The sequence below is a fragment of the Rhinolophus hipposideros genome, assembly GCF_964194185.1.
Source record: "Rhinolophus hipposideros genome assembly, chromosome: 11".
In the NCBI taxonomy this organism is placed as follows: Eukaryota; Metazoa; Chordata; class Mammalia; order Chiroptera; family Rhinolophidae; genus Rhinolophus; species Rhinolophus hipposideros.
The window spans coordinates 73,194,935-73,213,086 of NC_138057.1; the positions used below are offsets into that span (position 1 = coordinate 73,194,935).

General features: G+C 36.5%; 1 protein-coding gene across 12 annotated transcripts in view; it reads right to left on the reverse strand.

Moving 5' to 3' along the window:
• STRBP (spermatid perinuclear RNA binding protein) overlaps positions 1 to 18,152 on the reverse strand; it is a 125,162-nt gene that overhangs the window by 39,232 nt on the left and 67,778 nt on the right. For all 12 annotated transcript variants that reach the window (XM_081067059.1, XM_081067066.1, XM_081067056.1 and 9 more), the window contains 7 exons: positions 15,338 to 15,503; positions 11,265 to 11,409; positions 3,822 to 3,913; positions 3,205 to 3,300; positions 1,980 to 2,091; positions 1,225 to 1,322; positions 904 to 1,015 (listed from right to left, as the gene is read on the reverse strand). In XM_081067059.1, coding sequence (XP_080923185.1) covers positions 904 to 1,015; positions 1,225 to 1,322; positions 1,980 to 2,091; positions 3,205 to 3,300; positions 3,822 to 3,913; positions 11,265 to 11,409; positions 15,338 to 15,503 — 821 coding nt within the window. The remainder of the gene's footprint in view (positions 1 to 903; positions 1,016 to 1,224; positions 1,323 to 1,979; positions 2,092 to 3,204; positions 3,301 to 3,821; positions 3,914 to 11,264; positions 11,410 to 15,337; positions 15,504 to 18,152) is intronic.

Genomic DNA, 18,152 nt, shown 5'->3' on the forward strand with positions numbered 1-18,152 from the left:
ACATCTATGCACTAAAGGAATCTGGCCTACATAGCCAAATTAGCGAGTTCATCGCTAATAAGAAGAAATAATAACAAGCTGATGTCACTGATGGGACAGAGAAGAAAGGAAGAAAGAGAAGCAATAAACTTTCTTATACATGACTTGGATTAACAATTTTTTAAAACATTGGGGTATATTACGGTGGCCAAGACATGGAAACAACCAAAATGTTCTTCAATAGATGAATGGATAAAGAAGTTGTGGTATATATACACAATGGAATACTATTCGGTGTTAAGGAAAGATGATATAGGAACACTTGTGACAACATGGATGGATCTTGAGAGTATAATGCTAAGTGAAATAAGTCAGACAGAAAAAGCAGAGAACCCTATGATTTCACTGATATGTGGTATATAAACCAAAAACAACAAAAGAACAAGACAGACAAATGAGAAAGAAAAACTCATAGACACAGACAATAATTTAGTGGTTACCAGAGGGTAAGGGGGTGGGGGGTGGGTGATGAGGGTAAGGGGGATCAAATATATGGTGATGGAAGGAGAACTGACTCTGGGTGGTGAACACACAATGGGATTTATAGATGATGTAATACAGAATTGTACACCTGAAATTATGCAATTTCATTAACAATTGTCACCCCAATAAATAAATTTAAAAAAAAAAACAAAAAACATGGGGTATAATTGACAGACAACATAATATTATGTTCAGGTATACAACACAATAGAATATTTATGTGTTGTGAAATGATCACCACAATAAGTCCAGTTAACATTGTTAATAAATTAATAGTAAGTTAACAATTATCAAGTTCCCCCAGCTCTAACAAGAGATGCATACCATGACCATCTCCACCACTGCCCACATCCAACCCCAATAAGAAACTTTCACACTCACCTTCTTTATCAGTAACTGACCAGGAGTATTTCTGAAAAGGCTTACTAGATGGAAGGGGATCCATCTCCAGCACTTTATAAATCTGGCCAAAGGCTGATAGCCTGAGTGCATGCTGAAGAACAAAAGATTATATTTATTCAAATTTCAACAGCCATTCATAAAACCCTTCGAACATCTAGCTAAAGACATTCATTAACTGCTAATATTATGATGGCAAAAGTCCCTAACAAGAGGCAAGAACAAAGTATTTAAATAGAACAATTCACAAACTAAAGAGATGATACTCCTCTAACAGAGCACAGCGACAGCCCCATTTCCTACCTGTGCACTGTGGGTAATATCCTCCTTTTGCTGGATGGTCATATAGCTCAGAGCATCTGTTGGGTCTCGTTCACAAGGATCATGAAGACCAGGACCCCCTTTGGCAAGGGCAAAAGAAAAACACAAGTACCATTTAGAACTAAGTTTAGAATTCAATAAACTAACACAAAAAAGAGACAAAGAGAGAGAAGAACAAAGAGAAAAAAACCCAAGGAACTATGTTTGCTAATTAAATAGAATAAAAAGGACACTTTCTCCTTCTCAATATGCTAGCACTTAAATGTCCTCATTTCACTGGAAGTCATGTGTATATCTAAGGTCAAAATTGGGTCTTAATCTGACAATTTAGAAACAACCTGATAAACCATCCCAAATCTTTAAAGGGATTACATATGGAAAATAAGACCAAATTTAATTTTTCCAAATTAAACACAGACTGCAAATAGAACGAACTTCATACATTTTAACCAAACATCTATGTTTTCAAATTCGGAGCTCTAGGTAAAGCAAATTCACAGCAGACACAGTATCTTATTAGTACCTTTATGTTAGTATATATAAAACATAAATTACAATGATTGAATGTTTGATAGCACTTTTCCAACATTCAAAACATCCTAGTTGCTAAATTTCCAAGCAAAACAACTCCTACACATTATTTTCCTGCGTGGAGAACAAATTTAGCACATATTTAAGAAAATAAACCAAAATAAAATTGTTCTGATTCTTCTGCCTCCAGAGTTTGAAACCCTTACCAGGAAGTAGTATTCCAGATGCCAAACACTCCATTACTCGTCGCAAGGCCTCCCCAGCGCCCAAAGGTCTATTACAAGTACCTATAGACTTTTCACATATAAGCTCTAGTGGCTAGAAGATATTAAATTACAAATTAGTACATGCATCAGTGTTAAAAGGATTCCAGTTAAATGTGAGCTGACATTTCTATCTACAATGAAGGCCTAAATGGTGAAAGTCAATTTAACATTTAGGGCTCAATTAACTTCTCCCCTTTGATTACCAACTTTTACCCCAGCTAGAGTTTTTAAATCAATCATTTTTGAGATAATATATTTAGAAGACATGTTACAAAACCATCATTTTCAGTTAACCTGAAAGGATCACTTAAGGAACTGTGGTCAGCTAATTAACAAAAATTTAACAAGCCTTTATATAAGTTAGTAATAGCTGATAACTAATCAATGTTCAAACCCAGCCCACCTGTCTCCTACTTAACCTAGGACGCACTCAAACCACAGTAAGACTTCATTTCAGAAAGGCTGCCCCAAGTACTACAATTAGAATAAGAGAAGGACCAAATCTCCATATTTAATAAACTAAAAAGTGATGATACTGTATGAAAGTAATAATTGCTAGATTAATTTAAAATGACCCTTTACAGCTTTATTTGTTTTATAATGTTCTTAATTGTGGTCTTGATTGGGTCAGGAATAATAATTTCCAAATTGTTTTGCAATATACATTATAAACTATGTCCATAATCAGGTTAGGTGTACTGTTCGCCTGACTTTAATTACTAGCATAAATTTATTTTTAAGTATCTACACTCAAATAGGAAGAAAAAGGCAGTATGGGAGCCTTCTACCAGTATGTCAGGTAATTTTCATTTTAAATGGAAGTAGCTCTGAAACAGAAACGTGCCAGTCATGGAGGCTTTCGTGACCCGTAAGTGAACATTGCAGAGTAAAGTGCAGGAAGACACTTACTTCTAACAGGTACAGAACCTTTTTGTCGGGAAAAAATATCTCAGGCTCTGTAACATGAATATAATAAGGTAGAAGAGACACATTATACCCATAAAGAATAATTCATATAAAAAGATGCATAGTTTTTTCCCAGAACAAAAATAGGTAAAAGCACACCTTATCTCACTCAGAATATAGCCATTTCAAAGACAAATGTAATTTCTATAAAATTTCCTCTGACTATAGTTTCAGAATTTAAACTGTATTAAGTACTTACCCATCCTTTTAACGGTGCCCATGTGGGGACTCTGTTGCACAAATCACGCAGAATGCGAAGGACAATTACACATGACTTTAGTCCATTTGCCCTTGCCTAAAATAAACAAAATGATTCCAATATCCCTGTTGAAATCCATTCTTCATTTTAAGCACACTGATCATGGATAGTCTCTTTAAAATGAATACTAATTAGCCAGTCATTCATCAGTTGTCAAACAAACTAAAATATCAAGTTATTAAAAATAGTAAAGAAAGGCAGATTTTAAAGTAAATGAAGTATATTATTAAAACTGATTTTATAGCCTTGTGGCAACCTCATTCTGGGCAACTACTACCTTAACATTTAACTTTTCTCGCCCATGTTTGTATTTTATAAGCCATCATTTGAAATTCAGAGCACTAAGCCAAAAAGGATTCTATGATAATTAAATGTTGACTACAGTAGAAGCTATACTGGGCACTTTACCTAAATTAACTCCTTTACTCCTACAATAACCCTGTAAGGTGGAGAGTGCCCCCATTTCATACATTACACAGAAACCATTATGTGGCAGGTGTTCCAAATGAAACCTGCACAAGGCTACGATAACAGTAAGATAATAACAAAGAGCTAACCTGAAACCATTTGGCATGTCGAAGAGACGCCAAGGCGTTCAGGCATTTCTGCCTGTCCAATAAGTCCGGAGGGTCTTTCATCGCAACCTTTTCTAATGGGAAAAGGAGAGAGAGACAGACAGACACAATTTGACCAGGGGGTTCCTGTCAAATTATCAGATAATAAGAATAAAAAGAAGAGCAGCATCTGAAGGAATTAATAAGACTCCCAGAAGACTTCATGATTTGGCTTTGTTGCTTTTTAAAAAAGGCATTCGTTTAGTAAATAAATCAATGACCACTGCTACAGACAATCTGGGATCTTATTAAGCACGTATATAAGTCCAAAGGCACAAAATAGGTACATGGCACTTTTTCTTTTGGCAGGGTGCAAAGAATGGAAATCTGGGACCAACAGCAAGAATAACTATTCTTTACAGAAGGTATCTTAATCACCGATCAATTCTTAAGGAAAACTGGGGCTCTTTACATAATCAGTTTGAGATATACCAAGAATACACTGAATATGGCAATTTTATTTTTTATAACTAAATAAACTCATCCAACAAGATAACCATTAACAGAAACTGTACCCCACTGATGAGAAGTCTTCAAGTGTCACCTTGCAGTTCTCTCATATTTCTTTTCCAAACCAAAATTATTAAAATCACAAATATGAAATACTTTGAAATACATTTCAAGTTTTATATAACTTAAAAAAAAAGGCAGCAAAGAATACTATTTAATTACAGTGGTACCTCGGTTTTTTTAATGTAATCCGTTCCGGAAGACCGAGTTCTGAAATGTTCGAAAACCAAGGCACGGTTTCCCCATCGAAAGTAATGCAAAATGGATTAATCCGTTCCAGACCTTTAAAATCAACTCCTAAAACTGCAAATTTAGCATGAATTTTACTATCTAATGATACCATAAATCCACAAAATTTACAGCGTTCGTAAACTGAAATGTTCATCAACGGAGATATTCAAAAACCAAGGTATCACTGTACAGCTATTTGACTTGCCTTAACATTTTAAAGTTGGATTAGATGGCCCAAAGCAGCAAAATTAAGAATTCAAACATTGATAATGAAAAATATCCATATTTGAGAAGATGTCACATGGTACTGTATCCAAGTTTAGAGAGCCAAATTTATTTCCTCTAAGCTATTAGGAAGTGGGTTTTTTAATTTTTTTAAGACAGGGTGCATTATTTAAATGCATAATGTTTCTTGGGGAGTAAATTCTTTGTCTAATCCAATTAAGTCAAATTCACCATTCTTTTTTAAGAAATCGTAGATATAGAAGAGTCCACCAACCCTTCTTCCTCATATAATCATGCTCATCAGACTTGGCAGTATGTTTGTGTGGGCTAATTGATACAATGAAAATATTTTTAAATAAGAGAAAAGGTAACTGATACTTTTTAGTTTCCTCAGTTACTACTCCATTCTACTGTGGCAAATGTACTGTATATTCTAATTGATAGATTGCCATTAACTGAAACTGAAGGCAGAATGCCTAACAGAAAACAAATCCATTAGAGGAAGAATTGGGGTTCTCTTTAGTGGCTGCAACACTCTGAAGTGCTACACACTTATTTTCTGACCAAGTGAGCTTACACCAGATATTTGCATTGCTTCACATTAACCTCTGCCAACAAATGCACAACATAATGTCTCATTTCACTACCCCCTTTTACTCATAAAATGAGAAGCCTCAAAAAGAATGATTAATGTGAATTTATAAACATGAAAAAATATACTATGGATATTCACTTCATAGGTGATTTAATTCCTGGACTTGCTCAAGTCTGTCTTTACAATAACACAAAACACACAACTAACTCATTTTAATGTTTTTATGTCAAAATGTTTAACTGTAGTCAATACAAGCATCTGTGTAAAGCTCACATACCAGATACAACAAACTATTATAAGTAAATGATTAGAACCTCTTAAAAGTTAGACATGAACAAAAGTTGACTGCTAAGTAATCCCAAAAAAAAGGTATGGGCTGCACTTATTTTTTTTGTTTCAATTTCAGTCTTTTAGTTAAGGGTAAGGCAAGCTCAGTTTTATTCTATCATCTTACCAACTAGGAGTGTCGGGAAGAGGGGGTTAATGGAACAGAGGAGTGAGACAGAGGAGGTCTGGATAGGAAAAAAGACAAGGCAAACCAAGACTCTTTTGGAACTTTACGGCACTTTCATCCAATGGCCAGAGCATGGAAATTAACATCTCACGCTCCTCGCAAAACAGATATTTTTAAAACGGGACAATGGCAAAAATGTTTAGATAAATTCTGTCATCTCTAAAGTCAGATTATAACCACAAACTCCTATTTAAAAAACAAAAGAAGCATCAGCTTTCTACAAACAGTCAACATTTGGACATTGGAGGCAGTAGCTTCTACTAACAAGAGTTGGAAGGGACAGGCAGTGAACAGAAGACTTGCACCGGATTTCCTGTTACATTACCATCAGAAAGGCCATGTTTCTTCATGCTCTGACAGTCAAAAGTCAAAATATCCAAAATGTTTCAATATTAATGAGGTGGGACTCAGCAAAGGAGATGTAATAATACACCTCATTTCATCTTCTTCAGTTTCTTATTTTAAAACAATGTAAATTCATATGGCACTACAGTACTTCTTGTAATCCCTGCTTCCCTTTTCCTTTATGTATTAATAATACACAGTTTTATACATTTTCATTCATTAAAAAAATAAATTACGTAATATGACAATCATAGAATTCTTGCTGGAAAAACTCTTGCTATTTCTCATAGCAATATCTCAAGTTTAACATTTCTGTATGAACTTTAATGTAGGTGTTTCAGTTTTGTGGGGGCACAAAGCTTTTCTGATAAAAAGGCATCTTGGAGTCTTTAAATTAGAAACAGAGGAACTGTGAGCCATTTCATTTCTTCCTACAGTGGCCAGTAAAACAGATTAAGAAATAGCATGGGGGATGGGTTTGGGGAGTGACAAAAATGCCAAAAGCAAAGAAAGACAGCTTTTACAAATGTATTGCTCAGTAACCTGGCATCAGGGCATGAAGGTACATAAAACATTCTAAACAATGGAAGCACTGGAAAAGAAGTCTATTTTGCCTGACTTTGTTTATATGGTTAGAGGTTAGATCAGTGACCAGAAACACAATGTATAGACAGGAAATGTTGGTCAGTTTCTTTCAATTCCTTACATGCAAGCTAACTCTCTGCCTGTTAACAAAAACACCAGCCTGGACACGGGAGGAGAAAAGCTGGAACATGACTGTGACACAGGCGTTCCATGTCTGGAACCTGGGCTCTCCAAAGGGAAAACAACTGAACGGGGTTATCATGAAGCCTCCCTGACAGTCTGGATGAAGCTAAGCTCCTGAGTTCACACTGACAGAATTTTCTGGTTAGCCTGACGGTATCCTGGCTGCCCCTTCTCTCACTTCCTTGAGGCTTCATGGAAAGCAGACATTATGCTTCACGCCACTGTCCATGCAAATCATCAGGCCGCAATGTAAATGCAGCAGTAAGGTATATCAGAGAGCACTGTCCTCCTAATTTACGGCAGAAATGACTTTTTTTCAATGCCTCAGCAGTGAGCCACTGGAAGGATATGGCTGAAGGTTTGCCCTGGATAGTGAGTGCAGGTGTAAGGAAAGCAGAAGAGAAGGCCTGCAGCATCGTCATAATCCCCGCTGTGACCTCCACTGAGAATGTATGCAACGCCTTCACCAGCAGGACCCACACCAGTGAACTTGTGTCAAGACACATCACAAGTTTGCACTGACACCAACACCTGAAAATCTCGCCCGATACCAAGGACAGAGGCTGTCAAAGCCTAAGCCACAAGAGTCTCTGCAGTTTCCCTATCCACCTGGTTTCAAACTGCATTGTAAATATGATAAACAGTTGATTTATCACCCTCATAGCAAACATACTCCTGGTTCAGAACCACACCACCTAAAGCAGCTGAGGCTGTGTGATGCTCAGAAGAACTCAGCTAGGCCACTCCCACACTCGTCCGACACAGCAATGGGAGCGTGGACAGCACAGATGACTGAGGGAGCTGGGTAAATGGGATCCTTTCCTCCTTTAAGAAACAAGGCAGTTATCTACCTCACAGGCAGTTTTGAGGCTTAAAAGAAATAATATTATGAGAAACAACAGTAAGGTAAATAAAACAGTAAGTTATAAAATACCTTAACAGAGCTTGACTTCTGAGATGCCCATTGTTAATGCTTCTTATACACTGAACCATCCCATTTAATCAAATAATATGCTGGCTATGAAAATTCATTTAACAGATTTTTTTCCCCATTACCTACTATGTATTAGGCACCATTCCAGGTGCCAGGGGAAAAGGATACCTGCCTTCAATGAACGATAAGCTATATAAGAAACCAGCCCATTGTTAGCACTACAGCAAATACAGAATACTGGTTCCAACACCACACTTCAGTGAGTGTTTCGGTTCAGGTCTTCAGGCCTCGCACGTACACATTATTCTCATTGTGAACTCAAGGCGTGTGAGGAGGTGAGTTTGCACTGCACATCTTTTCCATAAGCTGAGTATCTATCACTACGTTGGGCTGGGTATTGTACAAATCACATTACATAAACCCTCTCATTTAATCTCAAACAACTTCCTAAAGTATTTATTATCCACATTTTAAGATGAAAAACCTGTCCACGGTCACACAGCAATCGTAACTAATGGAATTAAGAATTGAGCACCCGACTGCCAGGCACCAAGGTCCGTGCTTTTTCTCCTGTGCCTTCTTCAGCACGAAGCATGTAGTAATGTGGAAGGGTTATTCTCCAGGTAAAGGGTTAGAATATGGAAAGACAACTGACAGCAAAGGAGGAACCTTGCCTGTGAAACAGTAAACAACACTAAAGAGACTCACTATGTACTCTGGCCAGTGAAAGCATAAACAGTGATTTGAAATGAGCCCTTAGAGCCACTTCTGCAGAGACCCTGAGGAGACAGTGGGTGCTCCCACCTGCCCTCCTCCAGTTCTGTTTTCAACCACACACTTTTTCCCCTTTTTTAGATTTTACCCAAACATGTGGCAAGTAAACAGGGAAGAGAAAGATGTGTGGTATATACATATATAGTGAATAGTCTGTTTTGTGGGGAGGTGAGAAATTGAGATTCCACAGAAAAACATCTCCTTGAAAAAAGTTACCATGTATTTCTATAACTTTGAGAAAGAAAATGAGTGGAGATATTCTTTAAAGGGATCTCTCCCAGTCTTAGAAATTCCCGGAACCCTAATGTATCTTGTGCTTTCACCCCGTGCAGCTGAAAAGGACTGAGTCAAGGGGGGAGACACCATCCCGTTAGCGTGAGGAAACAAGCCCTACAGAACTGTACGGCCCAGGTCTCACTCAGTTATGCTGGATCCTCCAACTTGCCTAGGAATATGCAGAACTGTTAGTGCATATCAAAAAACTGTCTTTGACAAGCCCAGGTTCAGACAAAAGGAGCTAACAAGTGAGTCTACAGCCGGGGAGGTGAAGGACAATGGAAAGCAAATCTTTGTGCCATTCAAAAGGACAGGAAGTAAACATGTATAAAACATTAGATCCAAACTGACTCTGTCACCTTACCTGATCCCACACAATGCTGAAGAGGTCTTGGGGTCCTTTAGTAACCCAAACATCGTGAACAAACACTGGCTCTCCTACTTTACCACAAATTTCATTCTGTAATTAACTAGTCTTCTAGTAAGGATGCAATACACTAAGACTCTGTTTTCAGTCTCTCTGAACAGAAATTAAAGGTATAAAGGCAACAGATTAAGCTCAAGGGTGTCACTGAAAAACTGACAAAATCCCATATAAGTACACAAAACCACGGGGAAAAAGAACTCTAATGTTCTCTTAATACTTTCAAAGAAGTTAATAGAAAAGATGCCTACAGCTACAAGCAAACATATAATTAATTAATCTAGTCTTTGGCAACCTCAGTTTTTTTCTCGTCTCTTTATACTCAAACAGTTTTTTTAATAATACCTGTAATTATACCTATGCTTAGAAATGGTTAGTTTTATACCAGGGGGCCAAGTAGAACACAGCTTACCAGAATTAACAGAATTATCTTGATACTTCAGAAATCATTTTATAGTTCTACAGTTAATGGTGAACTGAACAGCTGTAAAGAAATTAAGCGCTTTAAGATTGGTTCTTCAGAAGTGTTGGAGATACCATATACAGCAAAAAGAAAAAAGTACATGCATAAATCCAATAGATTGGATGAACTTTAATTTTAAACTATGATTCATAAAAGTATCTAGTTTATATGTTAGATTTGGTATAGGTAGGTGATTTTAGTTAACTCTCCCCAAAAAAACTTTAAGAGTCTACCACTGTTACTTTAAGAAGTACTACATGTCATGTTTGTCAAAATTTGGAAGTTCTAACATTTCTGGTAAATATGTCTTCTTCTGCCTTTACCATCAACTTGAAATAAATTAAGAAACTGACCAATATTTCTTACTGCACTGGTATTTCAGGTAGGGGAGAAAGCAATGTGACTTGTTAAACATCTTGGGATGACAAACAGCAACAGAGAGACTCCACTGGCCCAGCCAGGCCACACTGCCTCTAAATTGTCATGACAGAGAGCGGCCAGGTGGTCAAAAATCTGACACAGAAGAAACATCACATGGCAAATTTCTAGGGACAGGACCAAGAGGGAGAAACAAGGCAACTTGACAGAATAAAAACATCAGAAAAAGAAGCCCAGTTCCATCATTACTTCTTAAAAGTGGACAGATCTCTCACTCTGTTTTTACAAGGATGACATTGCTATACAGGAATTCTTTTTAACTTCAGAAGAAAGTTAGTTTAAGGCATGATTTCCACATATACCATATTCAAAATGTTAACAGGATCACAAACCTCCTAGAAAAAAAATTTACTTAAGATTATTTTTTAAAAAATCAATTCTCCAGTTTATATCTCTTACATTATAAAACATTAACACATGGGCAATTAGGTAAAGCATAAATCTTATAAGGTTATATAGTTATTAGCAGTCAAGAGCAATGTACAAATGAAAAATTTGAAACAATTGAGTAAATTTGAAAACAATACTGTTTTGGACCATGTTTAATCCTCAAATCAGACCTAATACCAAACTACACAGATAGGTTGAATGATACCGATAATGCAATACTAGACAAAGTAAAACAGAACACCAAAACAGTTTTAAAATTAGAGTTATGACCAACATGATAAACACAGGTTTTTGAATTAACATATTTTATATTTCAAATGTATACATTTTTGCAAAATATAGTGATTTATATAGAAACAAAGCTATTTAAAATATTGTGAGTGGCATAAAACAAATGAAGACAGTTGTTTCTTAAATCCAGAAAGCATAGTTAACATAGCATTCAAGAGAGGTCCTTTATGAATAAAACAAACATATATATATATTTAGGTGTGTGTACCTCCATCTTTCTTCTCCAATTCGTCCCTAATTAGAGGGGAAGTAAGTATCACCTTCAAAGTTAGCGTGGGCTCTTTTGTATTCCGAATTATAATAGATGCCTCATCTACACATTGTTCCACTTGATATTTCTCTTCTGTGAGTTTCTGAAAGTCATCAAGATTTTAAAAACACCAAATTAGATTAAAATCTAAAAAAACTGTATGATCGTCCCTTAGTTTCCACATGTCATCAACTACTAGTAATACTGTGCCAAGAGAGTAGTTCTTTACTTTAGGGATAACATTTTCCTTTCCTCCCAACCTATCAGCAAATCCTTTCTCTATCCCTTAAAAAGCAACCACAAAGTCAACTATCTCTATACAATTATTAACAGTACTTAAATTCATTCTTCCTAATACTTGAAGTAAAATACCAACAGAATCATTATGTGATAAAGGGTAAATTATTGTTCTTTAAATTATTACAGAGAATTATTATAGAAAAATAAATCGCTAGGAATGCTCTCTAAACCAATGCCTTTTTGATAGGACAGCCTAAAAAGGAACTCTTACTCTGACTTACAAATTTAAGATTATGTAGATTTTTATGTAAGATGATACAATTTTTAAAGAGAATTAAGTCAGAATGAATAAAAAGAATCTCTGCACAGTCAGCAGCAAAAAAATTAAGTATAAACAACTAACCTCACTTCTCTGATGATAGGTCTCAGAGATCATTCCATGAGACCTAACATTGTGGGACAAAGTCATCTGACATCCAAAAGGAAACAGACATTGCTTCTTTCAACATACAGCCATACACCTAACTTAAGGGCCGTCCTCAAAATAGTCACCAATTAGAATCCTATAAGTAATATTTAATATATTATTATGCATTAGCTATATAGTTTAGTAAGTTACCCAGGGCCTTTCTTGGTGGTGAGATTTAGTGCCTCCTACCTGACATAAACTGCCACATAGAAACATATGGGGTCTCTGCTCATCAGTGGGCCTTAAAGGAACTAAGGCCCATTTACAGAAAAATAACATTTTATCATTAAACATTTCAAAAAAGATAGGAAACGTAAAATTCATTATCTGATTTTGAACAGAGGAAGCCAAGGAAGGGCAAGGCCACACCATGACTGGAAAAGACAGAACTAGAATATAGAGAAGCAGCAGCACTCTGCTCACATTCATTTTGCCACTATCAGAGCATTCAAGATGTCCATCAGAATATGAGTCAAACTAAAATGTTCAATTATGCATGCAGATCACCGAGACACATCTAACATAATAAACGTGTGGTATGAGTTTGGGGCTAAACTAATAATAAGTGATTTCGGGTTTTGCTCATTCTTCTCCTCTCTTGCTCAAGGAAGTTCTAAAATTGCCCTAGAAAAGAATATGTAGAGAAAAAGTATGAAACAACCTCAATTAAGATACTTAGATAACTGCAAGTTCTGCTATGGCAAATGCTCAGAAAAAAAGATTTTTAACTCATAAGAAAATAAGATCATATATCAGAGATTGGTTTTCCACAAAAACACCAAGTAAACAAGGGGGAAGCAGGAAATAAAGGTAAAAATCACCCTTAAAATGATTTTCTGAAATATTATTAGTAATAATGCTAATGTGTGTACTTGTACGTATGTAAGTGGGCATATGTTTGCGTACTAGTATACAATTTAATCTGAAATGGGTGTACAATTACATCTCCATTTTATTTGGGTACCTTTACCCAAACACCTACAGTAATGGATCTAACCATCACACAAAGAAGCTGATTTCACTGTTGGATAACTCTATGGGCTACATTAACTTGAAATACATTTCTCATAATTTCCATTATTGGTCATATGAGTTCTGGCCGCCTTTCCCTCTCCAAGAAAGCCCTTCAAAGACCTAAAGATATTTGTATCTTGTTTAGGTCTTCTCTAACCTAAAACCAGCTTCCTTAAATTTGAAATGGTTACACAGCCTGCACTCTCTCCTGTTTCCCTCCCTTGAATACTTGTTAGCTAGACAAGAGCATTTTAAAACTGTGGTGCCCAGAAATAGACCTTCACTCAGGAGAGAAAAACTGCAGAATTCAGAATTGTGACCTGCACAGAGAAAGCTCTATTAATGCAGACTGAAGGTTGGCCCAATCTCCAGTATCTTTAATACCGTAGAAACATGATAGACTTTCAGAATAAGAACTTCAATTTATTATGGCACCGGCTCTCGTTCTGACACATGAGGAATATGATCCCTCTTATAAGAAACATGATTTACTAAAGGGAGTAGAAAGAGGGATGAGATGGTTGAAAAAGCTGCTTATATGTCCAACCACTTGATTACTACTTTATTATAGATTTAAGAGTAACAATGTTCACTATAATAAAAGCAAAATTATGGATTAAATTTTAAAGCAATACATAAAATAATGGAAATGAGGAATTTTATTAACATTCTAATAACAAAAAGTACAATTAGGCAGAAACCCATTACTGAGTTTTGTTTCTTAAAGCTGTATTGTCCTCCATATTGCTTACCACTTTCTCTCTCCAAATGATCACAAAAGGATTTTTAAAAAACTTTAAATACATAAATTTAACCCTACGAATAACCAGAAACATTTCTTCGTCAGAATTGAAAATGGAAATATGTTTGTTCAGTCACTTAAAAAATCTTATCTTAGGGCAGCCAGATGGCTCAGTTGGTTAGAGCGCAAGCTCTGAACAAGAGGGTTGTCGGTTCGATTCCCACATGGGCCGGCGAGCTGTGCCCTCACAACTAGATTGAAGATAACGAGCTGCCACTGAGCTTCCACTGAGCTTCTGGAGGGGCGGCCGGATGGCTATTGGTTAGAGTGCAAGCTCTCAACAACAAAGTTGCCGGTTCAATTCCCGTATGGAATGGTGGGCTGCGCCCCTGCAACTAAAGACTGAAAACTGGACTTGGAGCTGAGCTGCGCCCTTCACAACCAGATTGAAGGACAGCTGTTCCCCAATATTCTCCAATAAAATTTTTTAAAAAATAAATAAATAAATGAAACTTAAAAAATAAAAAACCTTATCTTAAGATCTAAGGCAGATTGATAAAACAGATGCTCCAAAAATTAATATAATGTGTCAACAAGTAACACAAACTCTGACTGTCAAGAAAGCTGGATAAAATAATCAGGAAAATAGTTTTGAAGATCAATGAATGTGAAAGAAAATGATCCACTACCAAAGCTAATTTAAAAACGTTTTTAATTCCTATTACTTGGGGGAAAAAGAGCCTTTTCAGAAGAAAAATAAAAGAAACCAACAAAAGAAAATATCACATTCAACAACTCAAGGTCTGGACCTTGCAGAACTGATATCTATTTATGTGACTTGGATGTAAAGACTCACTGACACACAATTATCGAAAGGCTATCATCTAATCATACACAGGTAACACATGGGATACTGAAAGATGATCAAGATCACGGCTTCCCAGTTGGGCGGCCACTGGCCCTCAAAGCAGGCTGGCAGAGCAGGTCACAGGGCGATCACAGCCCTGGACCAACCGGCTGCCTTCAGCCTTCAGCCTTCAGCAACAGCTTCCAGGAAGCATGCTAACATTACATTTTTCTAAATGCATCCCAATGTGAGAAAGATTTGGAAACAAGGAAATAGTGACTTTCCATTAACAAAATGAATGGGTGACTGTTAAATTAACTGAGTCTTCAATTTTAAAAGTTATCATCTATGAAAGTCTCCAGTTGTATAGGCTCTTTTTGATCTTTGAATTCTTTTCTGCATTATACTAACCCTTCTAAGAGTTTTATAATTCTGAGAGACCTAGTCTGAAAAACATAAAGACTCTTAGCAAGATACACCTGAAAATTTTAAGACTGTACCTGGACAGCCATCTTAACTTAGTAAATGTATCCTGACTACTAATCACAAGAAGTTTGCTTTAAATGTGATAGATGAGTCAGTGACCGAGAATAGCGGATTCCTTTTGTCTGTACCTATCCTGTATTATTACCAACTTGTTGTTACTGAATTCATCAAGGTAACTACCTATTTTCACCTTTTTACAAATTCTCCCAGAGGTGCAATTAAACTGTACTCACCTGAATCTGAATAGGAAGATTATCTTTGACTGTGTTTAACAGGGTCTCTGTGGGTTTGTCTTTGCACATTAAAACCAGCTCCAAGTCCATATCATCTTTAATCAGCAAGCCTTTTGCAACCAGGCCAATCCTCATTACACCACACAATGTCCGACCACCTTGATCCCTAAAAATAAAAGTCTGAATGATTACTTTTACTACCTATTTCCCAAACTAACACTTAATTGTTACTTGGCTTCCTGGATATCCATGTTAATTGATAAGGGAGTATATAAATCCAGATATCCAAAATTCCACAAAACTAAGTCTCTGATTTAAGGCTCATAAACTATCTACCTGCCCTAAGGAATCAATAAGGATCGTATTTCAGACTGCAGATCTTTTAATTTTTCATTACATCTATATTGCTCAGGAAAATCCCGAAATACTGTATCCCCTTAAAGACTTTTTCAAATTCAAAGAAAAAAACTCTTCCTATTATCTTTTTATTGGTAATTAAAGAATTTGTGAGCAACACGAGCACCACAGTATACTGAGAAAATGCATCAGGGTAGATATCTAAAAGGCCTGAACTCTACCCCTAGTGGTGCCTCTGGTTCAGCATCCATAACTAACTGTCAAATGGTAATCAGCTAGATGAGCCTTAGCTATATCGTAATTCTAGGAATCCACAAACTTTATGGGGAAAGCAGAATAATGTGATAAAAGCAAAGAGCTGAGGAAAGAAGGAACAGACCAAAGATAATCTGCCAATATATGCATCCCAAATCCAGTGTGGCTAAAAGAACACTCAAAGAACATCAAATCATGAGTTGTGCTAAGAATAATGTTACACCTATCCCCGATTTTAATACTGAAAGTTTCTTATTGCTTTATTTTCCTTGACCACCAGGGAAAATGTAACAACTGAGCAGTCATTCCACAAGTAAGCAAGTGTTGAAAGCATGGAAAAAATACTAAAGAACACCCAATCTCTCCTGCTCCCGAGGCTTACACTGTAGTTCAGTACAAAATGCAGTAACCTGCTTAAAAGGGGAAGAGAAAGTAACGTCAGAGAACAAACTGCATGCCATAATTCTCATTTAAACCTCACAAGCCTGCATTTGAAAGACAAAAAATGTGAATCTCAGAAAAGCTAATTAATTTTTTAAGTTCACAGAGAGAGTAAAATGGAAAAAGCCTGAATTCAAACTCCAGCTGGTTTGCCACAACACTCAGTCAGGTTCTTTATATTATTATGGTTGCGTCCCAGTTCAGGAGAGGGAGAGGTCCAAATGAGAGGTCCAGGAAAGCAACTTGGAAGTCTGACTTCCATGGGGTCTCGATTTGGTTAGTTAGGAAAAAAAGGTCATTCTAGCTGGAGGCAAAGAATCAGCAGAGTTGGGCAAAAGTCAGTGGACTAGAGAATGAACTGTAAAAAGGAGAAGGGAGAGAAACAAATTGTGGTAGTGAAAACAAGACAGTGAATTAAAAATAATCCAGTCACTGGTTCAGTGCCTGGAACACCGTAGAGATTCAGTAAAAAGTAAATCAATGAAAAACTATAAGGGTAGTAAAAGTATAGAAAGAAATAAAAAGCATTTTAAAGCAAGTGACCCAAGTGCCAGGAATTACTTGATTTTAAAAATAAGCATCTTTGATTTTTTTCTTCTTCTGCATTCCTGTCCTCTTATCTTTTCATTCTCCCAAATTAATAATAGTTTATAAATACCCCCTCCATAATCACCCTCGAACCATTGCCTTCAAACTAGTTTCTTTTCAGTCTCTTATTACCTCTCACCTAAATTACCTCGAAAACCCCCTTTCATCGGCCTTACTGACTAACCTCCACCATCTTCACTTCACTGTATACAGTGCACTGCAACCAGAATGATCTTCCAAAAGCACCGCACAGATGGCACTCCGCCTATTCCTGTCCTGGTGTCCCACTGAACACTTAGCATATTGATAAGAGATGTAGGAGACAGCATGACTTCCTGGTTCGAATTCTGGCTCTGCTATTTACTGTATAACATAGGACAAATTACTTGACTTTTTGAACCTCCTTTCTCATTTGTAAAAATACAATAATACCTTCATCTCAGAGTGGTACTGAGAATACCATTTAATTTAATGTAATTTAGCCTAGAGCCTGGCGTATATTAATATTTCAATAAACAATAGCTATTAATCCTTCGGCAGTCCCTGTACTTTCTCACACCTAGATCTTTGCTGAATTTATTTTTTTTCTTCCATTTTTCACTGCCTGCCAAAACCCTACACACCCTCTAAACCTACCGCAAATGCTGCCTCCTTCATAAAGATTTTTCTAATCCCAAGAACCAGCATATAATCTCTCCCTGCTCAGTACTTTCACATTTTAGTTGTGGAAATTGAAGTGAAGACGCTAAGAAAACTGGATCTAAAGTTCGACAGACTGGAATGTGAATCCTGGCTCCACCACACACACTCCTTCAGTGACCTTAAACAACTTAGTTAATGATTCTGAGTCACTTTTTTTCATAAGCAAATTTGAAACAGTGGAAATTTCATAAGTAAAATGGTGGCAGAGGAGGGAGATAATAACAGAGACTAGTAGGTTTATTGTACAATAATAAGAATAATCTGGTACAGTAATGGGCACTAAGTGGTAGCTATTACAAATGAGCCACTATTAGCTCGCTTATTAAATTCTATGTCATAATTATGATATATATTTGCTCTTATCACATAGAAGAGAGCATGACTGAGCAGAGAAACGAAGTCCTAATTCACTCCTGAATTTGAATAATGAATTTGAACATGGGAAGTACTGTAAAGCAAGAGACCCAAATAT